Raw genomic sequence first — 12,741 nt, 5'->3', positions numbered from 1 at the left:
GATGGAAAAGCTAAAGTAATTTAGAGTTTTTTGTCAAGGTGTTTCTTGCCTAACCTTGTAGTCTAGCATGCCTAAGGTTAAGTAGGTACTAATCATGGCACCACTAGCTCTTAGGATTTCGCGTTCTTTCAGAATTTGTCAATTTGTTGCAAGTAATTGAAATTTAGTCAATATAGTATCTTTCTTTAGAGTTGATGGATTGGTTGCTGGAGTAGTGCGATAATGAGTTGAATCTTTTTTGACTTGACTTTGTGTTATTGTGTTTGACATTTAACTTTAGGTGTGGCCGTAAGTATTTGCGCATATGCCCGTGCATGGCACGGGCGCACACCATCTAGTTCACTCATTAAGAAAAATAAAATAATTACTAGACGAAAAATGACAATCTATATTAAATCCTACACCATTCAAGGTGTTTCTACAGGAGCTTTTGGTCCTATTCAATTCTTTAGATTCCAAGCGTCAAGGAGCTAAGAGCAAATAGACTCGCTAGAAAGAAAAATAATCAGTACACTGATTCTGCCACAAAAGAAATGAATAGCTTCAACGTCAACCAAATTTTAAACAAAAAAGTAAAGAGGAATCTGAAATCTTCGCGAAAGCTCGCCTAAAACGTCATATCCGAATAAAGTCCACTGAGGTCCATTTCTAACATGCTTCGACATCGGCAGTGATTTGTACAGCACCAGAAAATAGGAAGTCTTTTACCTCAAATATGTTTCGGGGGATAATTACAACTTAATGAGAAGATGAGGCAATTTCAAGAGGTAAACCTCAAAAAGATTAAGTCCCGCAAAAAAGACACTTGTTGATTTGAGTAAGACCTTGCTCCTTTTAGAACGAGTCAAGAAGACTTNCAAGTTAAATTATTTCAATTTTTGAAAGTTATTAACTTTTTCTACAAAGTAAAAATATTTAGACTAAATTTCAAAAATTTCTTTACAGTTTTTATTTTACACAAAATTATTGTAGATTATTATATTTTTGTAAATTCGCTTTCTGGACGACTAAAGTTTGAATTCAAAAAAAAATGAAAAATTTCGTCGCAAAAATAAATTGTAAGTAGATATATTGCAGTACGTTCGTGGCGACTAAAGCAAATCGCCAAAATAAGTTGTACACGAAAACCTTATAGTAGGTCGCAACTAATCACCGTAACTTTTTTATTCCTTTCGTAACTCTAACAATAACAAACAGGGAAAAATTCAAAAATAGTCAAATTTACAAGTGGTCGTTCAAAAATAGCCCAGTTTCAAAAGTAATCGAAATTTAGCCACTTTTCATGTAAAGATAAATTTGAGCGAAAATACTGTTCAAAACCCGCAAAATACGCCAGTATATTATGCTCTGGAGTTCCAGCATAAATATACTTGAACTCCAGCATATTATACTGGAGTTCCAGGATAAGTATACTGGAGTTTCAGGATAAGTATGCTGGAACTCCAGCATAATATGATGGAGTTCCAACATAAATACACTAGAACTCCAGCATAATATACTGGAGTTCCAGGAAAGTATACTGGTCCAGTATAATATGCTGGAAGTTCGTACACAAGTGCTCGAATCTCCAGTATATTATGCTGGAACTTTCCGTGTGTTGGAGTTCCAGCATAATATGCTGGAAGTTCTACACATGTGCACCGAACTCCAGTATATTATGATGGACCGGTTTCTGTTGCAGCAAAATAGTGACTATTTTTTATTGACTTAGTAAACGCTGGCTATTTTTGAATGACCAGTCCGAAAACTGGCTAGACCGTGCTATTTTTACTAACAAACATGAACATGAGCTTATACATGTTTAACGGGCGGGCTTGGACGGGCTGAACGCGAAATACTCCAGCCCGTTCGGTTAGCGGGCGGGCTGTTTAGCGGGCTGGGATAACGGGCTGGGGGGGGGTCGGGAAATTTCGGGTTATTTAGGGCCCGTTCAGGTTCGGGCTAAACGGGNATTCAACTCTGCGAGTAACAGCTGAGGCTCTGGATCCAAGTAACTAAAGGGAAAATAAATTTTAATACACTAAAATAACAAAGACAATTAGTGGGAGCATGTGTTGAAAGTGCCAAAGACATGAAACGAATAGTTAGAGGTAGTAGGACTAACTTCTCAACATCCTTTTTGTTTGTAACAAGATCCATTTTTGAGAGAATGTTAACATGGGGTAGTTCAAGTTGAACCATAGCAGAGAGTGAAGCCATGCAACCACTTATGAATTTGGTCACATCTGTGATAAACTGAGATACAAAAAGAACATAAACGCCATGGTTAATAGCAGAGGAAGGAAAAAGAGAAGAAGAAAATCAACTAGTAAAGATCACGCACCTGAGAATCAAGTAAATACACAACACAAACATTAAAATTTTTACGCCTTAGGTGTTCCACAAAGTTCTTCAGCACAGGAACATGTGAAAAAAGTTCAATCTGGCCTGTATAATGATGAAATGTCAGAGTACTCTATATGTGTGCGCGTGCATCTGGGAGTGCATGTGTGCATTTCTTTCTATAAGTACATAAAGATTTACGAGATAAGAATACAGGTCAGTGTAGAAAGTTAGATTATGGGTAGTCATAATAGGAGACAGATGGCCGAGCAACAACATAACAATGTAGAAATCATGTTAGGAAACTTAGAACAATTTTCCAAAGTTAAGGATAAGACGAGTGCAATGGACTAATGTGGAATTGCTGCATCATTTTTATCCTTCAATGACTTGAAGCAAGAAGAAGAGGGAACACCATGTCTACACAGCCTTAGGATGGAGAGATGGAGCCCACGGAGTGGAAAAGGAAGGAGTTCTTAGTCTGACGTGAGCCTTTAAGTAATGCATTAAGAAAAAAACAGGATCTTATGTTCTCATCCTGTATCTAAGACTGCTCCATCATTGTCCAACGGAGTAGAAGGGTCTTAATCACATAAGTTGCATCAAAGAGTAAATATATCTGAACATGCAATGTTCATTCTCTGAAAATGTACACAAGGTGGAAGTCGTGGACACAAATAATGACATCAAGAATTAGTATCTGAAAATTAATTCAGGTGTTTTGATACAAATGTTTCCAGTATAAAAATTAGACAGGTATCTCACAAAATTAGGCAGGTATCTCAAAATTAATTCAGGTGACTTGATACAAATGTGTCCAGTAGAACAACATTCTGAAATTAGTTAACAAGAAAGAAACAGCTAGCCCTTGATTTCAATCCATGAACAATCTAAGGGGCAAGATTCTGTAAAGACAATTCCAAGGAAAATCACAACTGATAGTCAAGCCCTCGGAGACTCTCCACCACCTGTATGTCCCTATAGTATTTACTCACATGAAGTTATGTTGGCAGTATTCTAGGTTAATATCTTCGCCTGCTAGCAAAATTCAGTAGTCTACATCGGAGAATTAGTACTGTACTGCTAATATAAGAACAAATAGGAGCGGAAAATGTACAAGTACCTGGGCAGTCAAACACTAGGTAGTCATCATCCAAGTAGTTGTCCAACTCTTCTGTCAGCCACTCATCCAAATTTTCTTCGAGATGTCTGATATAACCATCAAGGGCTTACAATTTTGACAGGACAAAAACAGGATTTTATTTTCATACAAAAGAAACAGAATTCTGAAAATGAAAAGCCTCTAAAGGAAGGATACTCCATGCAATACATAAGGCCACCATTTGGTCCGAGACCTAGTTCTTCCATAACATCATCCAGTGAGATGAGTTCTCTGATGTCTGCAACCAATATCATTAAGTTAATTTTAGAATTAAGACATATGAACAGAAAGCTAATTACTTAAAATACTCCATCTCTTCTCACCCATAGCCACTGGATAGTCAAAGTTCTCGGCAGCAGGATCCAAGTTGACAATATGGATAGTGCGCCGCGTGGTCTCACAATGTTGATGCAAACTAGAGCAGTAAGTGGACTGTAAAAGAAATATCAGTCTAGGTGAAACTAGCCATATCAAGGACATCTTTTTAGCAGGATTGGACATCCAAATATAAATCAAGGACAAATCCAATATAAAACATTATAGAAACGTGAAGCAATATGATCCAGCTATCACCTTTCCACTGCCTGCAGGGCCAATAACCAACTGTGCGTAGCCCATGATCACTGCCTTTTCTGTTCTTTTTACACGTTGCTCAAATCGAGAGGTCAACTGAGGATAGAGGTTCTGAGAAAATTGAAAATCTGAAAGAAGCCAAGAACTGCAACCAACATGTATGTTGCACCCCACACACCAGCCGCAAACAACAAGCTTAATATATCAGCTTGGCCCATAAGCATTATCACGAGAAAAGAAACATCACAATATCACCCGAACTACCCATAAATAAAGCCAAAAAAATGACTGTTGAAAGCAGCCAAAAAAAAAATTCCATGAAGTAGGCTCATAAAAGCCCCTACAAACGTAAAAATAGACAAAGTTATAATAAGCTAAAGCAACATCCTTATGATGGGAGTATCACGAATTATATCTTCAGATTTCTACTATATGCAACAACCATATCAACAAATCGAAGAACAGGCATTAGTCAACAGCACGACTCCAAACCCTCCCCCTTTTCCCCACACCCACTCATCCCACCACCCAAAACGATGAAAAGGCAAAATAAAATTTGTTCCTTTGAATTGGAAAATAAAGAGTCTATGGTTCTTGTTTTTCAATTGTTATATAGTTTTTGTTTGAATATAACAGCAAAGAAAGGGCGAAACTATTGTCGCCCACATATATTGCAGCAAAGTACGGAGTAAGTTTTTTACAACACAAAATAGTACTAACAGAGACAGAGAAGCATATATTATGGAAAAATCGAAAAGAAAAGCACAAAAGCCATGAACTTGCCCGTAGTTACAGAGGACGTAGATGGTTTCTCCTCCTATTTCTTCTCTCTTCCACCTAATAGGTAGTAGCCTCTTTTCTTTACCTTTTCTCTTCCGCGTCAAAAAGCTGCCTATATATATATTAGAGGTGCCAAAACAAGCCCAAAACCTCCAACCCGCCCAACTTTTAACGGGTTGGGCTTGTAAGATTTGCGAGAAATTAAAAAATAGCCAAATTTACAAGTGGTCATTCAAAAATAGCCCAGTTTTAGAAATAATCGAAATCTAGCCACTTTTTATGTAAAGATAAATCTGAGCGAAAACACTGTTCAAATCCCGAAAAATACGCCAGTATATTATGCTGGAGTTCCAGCATAAGTATACTTGAACTCCAGCATATTATACTGGAGTTCCAGGATAAGTATGCTGCAACTCCAGCATAATATGATGGAGTTCCAGCATAAGTACACTAGAACAACAACAACAACAACCCATTATAATCCCACTTAGTGGGGTCTGGGGAGGGTAGTATGTACGCAGACCTTACCCCTACCCTGGGGTAGAGAGGCTGTTTCCAAATAGACCCCCGGCATCCTTCCTTCCAAGAACTTCCCACCTTGCTCTTGGGGAGACTCGAACTCACAACCTCTTGGTTGGAACTCCAGCATAATATACTGGAGTTCCAGCAAAGTATACCGGTCCAGTATAATATGCTGGAAGTTCATACACAAGTGCTCGAATCTCTTGAATATTATGCTGGAACTTTCCGTATGTTGGAGTTCCAGCAAAATATGCTGGAAGTTCATACACAGGTGCACCGAACTCCAGTATATTATTACAGCATAGAACGACAAATTCATGAGAGTAGAATTGAACGAAGAAATGAAATTAAAGCATTTACAGAACTAATTTCTAATAAACAGTAAATCCTCCTCCTTTCTATTGGCATGGACAGGCAGTGTAGTCATTTTGGTAAATGTAATGGAATTTAAGTGGTATGTTACAATTTAGCGTCAAGTTAGTAAGCAAAGGTGCGCGACCAAATTAGGAGAGCACCTTGCGCTTCACAAATCAAGGCAATAAGATGTTTCATAAGAACTTAAAACCATTTTAAGCATGTATCGCCAAACTCTACAGAGAATCAACGTGGACCAATGAATTAAACAGAGTTATGAAAAGGTGAAAAAGATAAGAATAAAAAAATAAAAATAAAATGAAGCGTAGTACTTCATCCTTTTACCAAAAACTGATTGGTCCTAACAAAACTTCACCAAATGAAAAGATAGATACAACATCCGGCAGATGAACAACAACCTCTCATTAGAGATGCAGAAGATAATGAACTTCAACAACTGCATTAACAAATAAATCTGGCATAGAGGTTCTTATATTGACCGTTTCACTAATGGCTTGGAGGAAGAACAATAAGATAATTAAGTATAAAGTATTCTCTTTTCTTCTTTACAAAGCATGTAATATTCTAAGAGAAGTTACAAGTTACCCATTCAAGGATCCAATTCCCTTTCTTTTGGTGATCATGTCTTTAAGATTCATAATATCAATAAAATTCTGCATTTTTTTATATGATCAGTCATCACGATTAACATCTCCGCAATAGTTTCCCGCACCTGTAGATTACTCTACTGGTGCAATAGAACAGAAGATGGCATCTTTCTTCAAAACCCACAAAATTGCACCTTGTATCCTTTATTTTATCTTTGTAATCAAGTTTATACATCCACTCATATTCCCCAAGATTGACTTTAGAAGATGCACGAAGATATACTTTTTTTTCCTTTTGTATATACCGAGAAGAAGAACAAGATCAGAAACTGTAGACAAAAACAAAGCCTGAAAGACCACAACTTGCAGAAGCATCAGGGAAGGCACTTTAGATATGACAAAGAAAACTAAAATTTTATAGAATCAGTGAAATAACTAAAGCATAAATAACGATATTTGAGGAAAGTTGCCTTCATAGACAATGCAACATTTGATAAAACTGGTTGGCGAAAGATACATAACCATAGTCAAACACCTATAGTACAGACGCTATAAATAACTCTAAGCACACAAAAACAGAAAAGCATGGAGAAAGAAAAAGCAGACAACAGAAGTACTTGGAACCATATCTTAGTGAATGAACAACAATAACAGAGCTAGGACAGAAAGAATCAGTCAAATTTAAGACGTAGCATGCAGCGGAAGAAATGAAACATACTTTTCTAAATGTTGCAACCATCATCACATATATATTTTAGCTGTCCGAAGAGAAAGCAAAAAATTTCAGAATAACACGTGCAAACATTATGCTGCAATAATGTAATCTGTTTTACCTATACTCAACATTCCAGTAAAAGTATATATTCTCCATCTTGTAATAGTATCTCAAGCATCAACATATACCATTAATTCCCTCTATGTTATGTATGGAAGATAAGGAGCTATAACATAAGCAGGAAAACTTTGTGGCAACAACAAATTTTGTAAATCATCATGTTTGTTGGTACAAAAAGAAAGCGTCGAAGTCGTTTATGAATCACAAAAGTGCTAGAAGTCTCGTTATATTAAGTATTAGGATTCTACTTTGACACTGAAATTAGAATTTTGAAATACTTCTATTATCATTGCTTCCTCCCAGATAGGTTGGGTACAAATATAGCAAATTTTTCACTTTCCCAAACACATTTGCTTATTTTAAGTAAAGACTAAAGAATGAAAGGATATATAACTGGAATAACAAAGTAAAAGAAAAGCAAAAGCCATTAGAGATGGACTTTATATATACATATATATATATATATGTGTGTGTCTGTGTGTGTGTGTGTGTGTGTCTGTGTCTGTGTATAGGTATTGTTATTAAAATGTTTTATTAAGTACAGGACCCAATCTTCTAATTGCAAGAATGAAACTTCATAATTTTTATAGATAATTCAGTTTGTAGTAAGTAGCCCAAAAGAAGTTCCATTATAACAAAGTTGTGCGACAGAGTAAGGTTCAATATTGGAAGAATTAACACTTAATAAACACTCACAGTCGTTCCAGTTTATTTGATGCTTCAACAGACTTGAAACGAGAAGGAAGAGTAGAGGACCTCAGTTTTAACTTCCCATGTTAATTCAAATTAGCCAAACAAAGCTACATGAAGTTTTTATCCATATTAAACTTCCTGGAACATAGTCAGTTGGATGAAGTTATCTACTTATAGGTTATTTTAGTTTCTACTAACTGAACAGCGGTGGTCCTCCGTTTGTATTATATAAAAGTTACACGAACTTTTAACAATATAACCTAAGTTTGGAAAAATTCAAGTTTGGATCCTATAATAATATAGGGGAAAGAAAGATGTACCTCAGCAGGATCAATAGTAGTATTGTACTTCTTTATAAAAGGCGAACGTGATTCTTCATTGAACTGAAAAATAGGCAGCCAATATCATAAAAAGTGGAAAGAACTACAGGAAGAAATAGGAAAAGCTTGCATCTATGTACAAGGGAAAGAACCTGAGATATTTTTTCCCCCAATATAAACTGAGAAAAACATTTAAAGGTAAATATTGATCTTGAATAGCCAATTTGCCATCTTATCTAAGCTTAAACCCACAAGGCTTTTACATAAGCACACTCTTTATTTAAGAGTCATATATGCCTTCAATATACAGAATCTCAACAATTAGTCTGCACAAAGATATTCATTAACCTTTGTATAAAAATACAAATAAAACTCATGTATTATTGGACACAACAGGGAAAAAATAGGTATTAAAAGGGGGAAAAAAAACTCTCAAATTGCTTGAAAAGGAATGCACACGGTTAGTCCTTTAAATCCCAGTTGGGGGGTTTAGGTAGCATTTTATTTCAACATTCTAAAAACTTAAAAAACTTTCAGAAGAGTAAAGAAACAAAAATATTCAAACACCTTTAAAAACAAAGGCTAATTGCTGAAGTGCGACCCCTGAGAGGCCATCACAGTCAACCCAGAAAAGAGTATAGCTAACACTTCCCTTAATTCAAAGGACTTTTGCTCAGGCAACAGAGTCCACAACCAGTCGCAGTTTGTTCCGGACAACCGCAGAGAATTAAAGACCAACAATTTACACAATTTCTATACAGCAGCCACCCGAAAATCAGATAATTAAGAAACCAGAACTCACCTTATAACTATACAATTAGGGTTGTCAAAACGGCGGGTCGGATCAATTTTGGGCGGGTCAAAATGGGTTTAGAAGTTACTTGGGCTAAGATGGGTTGGGTTAAATTTTGGGTCATAACCCAATCCACCCAACTCTTATTAAACTTTACTTAATATGTGTTATTTTCTTATAAATTATATAATTACTAAATTAGGCTTTTTTGCTTTTGTTATGGTCTCTGTTTTAAAAGGCAGAATTGGGACTCGCCCCGGAGCGGAGCACTCATAAAATGCCCCTGGGCTTATGCGTGGGGCTTAGTTCCGTGAGACTTACGCCTCGGTCATCGGGGCTTACGCCCCGGACACGCCCAACGCCCAGCGTACTGGGCTCGCCTAATAGAACTTTATGCAATTGTATGTAACTAACCTTGTAAATCTTCAAATTTTCTTAATAAGTCGTTGACTACTCAAAATTATTTTTTTCCTAAGTATAAATTATTAAGTTGGGAGTTTTGTCATATTAAAATAAAAATTATTGCACGTTATTCACTAAGACTACTATGATAGTTAATTTTAAATAAATCTTTCATTTAAAAAGTATTTATTTATTAACTATTGTTATGTCTTTACTATATAATAGTCCATAATTTTTTTTATAATTATTTTTCTAATTATTTTTTTTCACGTTTACGAGATACAATACTTATTAATTTAATAGCTCAGTATTAGCTAGTAACTATGTACAAATAATTAGTTATCATGGTATTGTATGGTGAATTATCTGTCACTTTATTAACTTGTTGAAACTTAAAAATGAATGATGCTTGAGAATCATATTTAAATTGTGAATTATATTTTTATAAAAATTCTCTTTCAAATAGAAAGCATATAAAATAAAAGGAGTATTTTAAGAAAAATATCAAATTATAATATCGAAATTCTTTCAAGATTCATTACTCCTTAAGAGATACATATAATATTTCGTATCGAATACATTACTTTTGATGTTTGAGTTGTAACGACATTGCAACTATTTGTTACGATATATGTCATACTTTTCGTATTATTCATAGTTGAATTATAATTTATTAATATTTTAAATATGTTATTTGTTATAATTCTGTGATTTTAATGTACTTTTTATAATTATTTTTTATTTTATATTATCTTAAAAATTCATGAAATTAGTAAAATTTAAAGATCCATGGGACTTACGCCCCATGTCTCAAGGCTTACGCTTCGCCTCGTCAGAGGTAAAACGCCTCACCTCACGCCCCCGCCTTTTAAAACATTGGTTATGGTCATATTTAAAATATTAAACAAAAAATAAAATTATTTCTAAGATATTTTGACAAACTTACTCATGGATTAACCTGGGTTAAAAATTAACCCAAATTTAAATGAGTTAAAATGGGTTGGGTCAAGATAAGTTAAGTTCAATAAATGAGCGGTTCAATAATCAACCCAACCTTGAGCGGGTTGGGCGGATCATTTGGGCTTGGGCCAAATTTGACAGCCCTATATGATCATAACGCACATAAACTGAGCAGGAAGGGAGAAGACTCAAAGAGGAAGGAGTTGAACATGAAAATCTGGAGAAAGAACCATTCAATTTTTAGGGTTGTGCCTGTGCGTGTGACAACCAGGGAAAACAGGGAATTTTAGACTAAGAGCCTGTTTGGATTGGCTTAAAAAAAGTAGCTTTTAAGCACAAGTGCTTAAAAGCACTTTTTAAGTGCTGGAGCTGGTTTTATAAATAAGCAGTTATGCGTTTGGATAAAAGTACTGGAGCTGAAAAAAAGTTGTTGAAATGTTTGGTAAACAAGTGCTGGTAAGCATTTTTTCTATTAAAATAACTGAAATATCCTTAAAGTTGTTAACACTATAAAGAAGCTTATTACTATAATATTTATTTCAAACTTATTAATATAAATATGAAATTAATATTTGAACTGATCACCTAAGATAATTTTTATGAATATAATTGTTGAACTCTTATTTTTCACTTCTTTCAACCATGTAAATTTTTTATTTATTTCTTGAAATTACAAGCTTACTGGGAAAACATATGAAATGACTACCATATTTTATTATTCTATTCCTTATTTGAGCTATGTAAAAATTTCTAATATTTAGGAAATCAAAATAAAATAAACTTGTACTTTTTAAAATTATTTGAAAATTGTACGTATAGTTAATAGAAATTACAATGCAACTAGAATTGTTGGTCGCACACGTTAAATTCTTAGGGAAAAAAATCAAATACAAGTACAATACTACAATCTATGTAAGAGATATTAAAGTTAAGTATGTTTAGCAAGCTTCGTTTGTTATGACTTTGCATGTATATCAATTTTATTAATTTATAATTTTTTTTATAAAGATTTTACAGATGATTATTATATAAATAAATGTTTAATCATTTTTATACTAATATTTAGGACTATTTTTCCTTCCTTTTAGGTTTAGGAGTCCTATTTCCTATCTCATGTTTTAATTATTTAGTAAAAAAACTTCATTAGGTAAATACGTATTCACCTTTCAGAGCAAAGCTAAACTTCAAAGTAAGTTCACGTTCTTACAAATTTTAAAAGTTTGAGTTGGATATTATAATTATTTTAAAAGTTTCTGAAGGACATTTTTGGAATAATAAATATTATTAGGGACAAGAGGGTAAAATACTTGGTCAAAGATAGTTGGCTTTTAAGCTAGAAAAAAAAAGTTGGGAACAACCAACTTGTGGCTTTTGGCTTTTTTAAGCCAGTTTTAACTTTTTTTAAGTTGTTTTCTTTTTTGCCAAACACTTTGACCAGCTTTTAAGCCAATCCAAACAGGCTCTAAAAGTCCGGGGGTATTTTGGTAACTTTAGATGCTTTAGGCCTGTTGTACTTCATGCTGCCTACTTGCTCATTTTTGGAGAAAAACATATACCCCACTTTAGCCACCTTTTCACGTGTCACTCAAGTTGCAGTCTTGTTAACAAGGCATTACCTTTTTACTTCTGATTGTTCTTTTTAGTTTTCTCCATTGTTTTCTTTTTAGTTTTCTCCATGATACTAGCTTATTAATACCGTTTTTAAGAAAAATTAATTTATTTTGAGAAATGTTTTTTCTTAAAAGTATTTTTTTCAAAAATATTTTTGGTGAGATTCAGTTTCTGTTTGGCTAACTAATTTGAAAAGTATTTCTAAGCAGCAATTGTTTGTTAACAGGTGTTTCTAATAGCCTGTTTGGCCAAGCTTCTTTTTGGCCAAAAGCACTTTTGGCCAAAAATTGAGGTGTTTTGCCAAGCTTTTTGAAGGAAAAAAAATGCTTTTGAGGAGAGGCGGAAAAAAGTAGCTTCTCTCCAAAAGCATTTTTTTGAGAAGCACTTTTGAGAAAAATACACTTAGAAGCAGTTTTTTAAAGCTTGGCCAAACACTAATTGCTGTTCAGAAGTGCTTTTCAAACTAATTAGCCAAACACAAACTGCTTCTCACCAAAAGTACTTTTGAGAAAAGCACTTTTGAAAAAAAGCACTTCTCAAAATAAGCTGATTTTTGTAGCTTGGTCAAACGGGCTATAAGTCTCTCAAAAGTGCTTCTCATGTCCGTGCACTTTCCGGAAATGACGGAAATATAATCCAGTGCCGCGAAGGCGATAATGTCTTACTATCAAAAAAGTACTTCTACTTTTTATCTGCTAAAGAAAACAAATTTTATACCAATTAAAGTAAAAAAGAAGAGATTTTGACTGATCCTTGACTTGAGTCAATGGATGTTTACTCTTTATAGTAATACTATACACGTATGC

General features: G+C 34.4%; 1 protein-coding gene across 1 annotated transcript; it reads right to left on the bottom strand.

The window, feature by feature from the left end:
* On the bottom strand, positions 1,931 to 8,962 carry LOC109233532 (GPN-loop GTPase 3-like). Its single transcript, XM_019399421.1, has 10 exons — positions 8,737 to 8,962; positions 8,170 to 8,232; positions 4,841 to 4,949; positions 4,058 to 4,202; positions 3,808 to 3,916; positions 3,641 to 3,722; positions 3,446 to 3,531; positions 2,324 to 2,427; positions 2,105 to 2,235; positions 1,931 to 1,994 (listed from the first exon to the last, which is right to left on the bottom strand). Exons 4-10 carry the CDS (start codon positions 4,100 to 4,102, stop codon positions 1,931 to 1,933), a joined length of 621 nt encoding a protein of 206 aa, XP_019254966.1. The 5' UTR covers positions 4,103 to 4,202; positions 4,841 to 4,949; positions 8,170 to 8,232; positions 8,737 to 8,962.

Source organism: Nicotiana attenuata, chromosome 10 (assembly GCF_001879085.1).
Source record: "Nicotiana attenuata strain UT chromosome 10, NIATTr2, whole genome shotgun sequence".
Lineage (NCBI taxonomy): Eukaryota > Viridiplantae > Streptophyta > Magnoliopsida > Solanales > Solanaceae > Nicotiana > Nicotiana attenuata.
The sequence above is the reverse complement of the archived record's forward strand: the minus strand, read 5'-3'. Positions and strand labels throughout refer to the sequence as shown.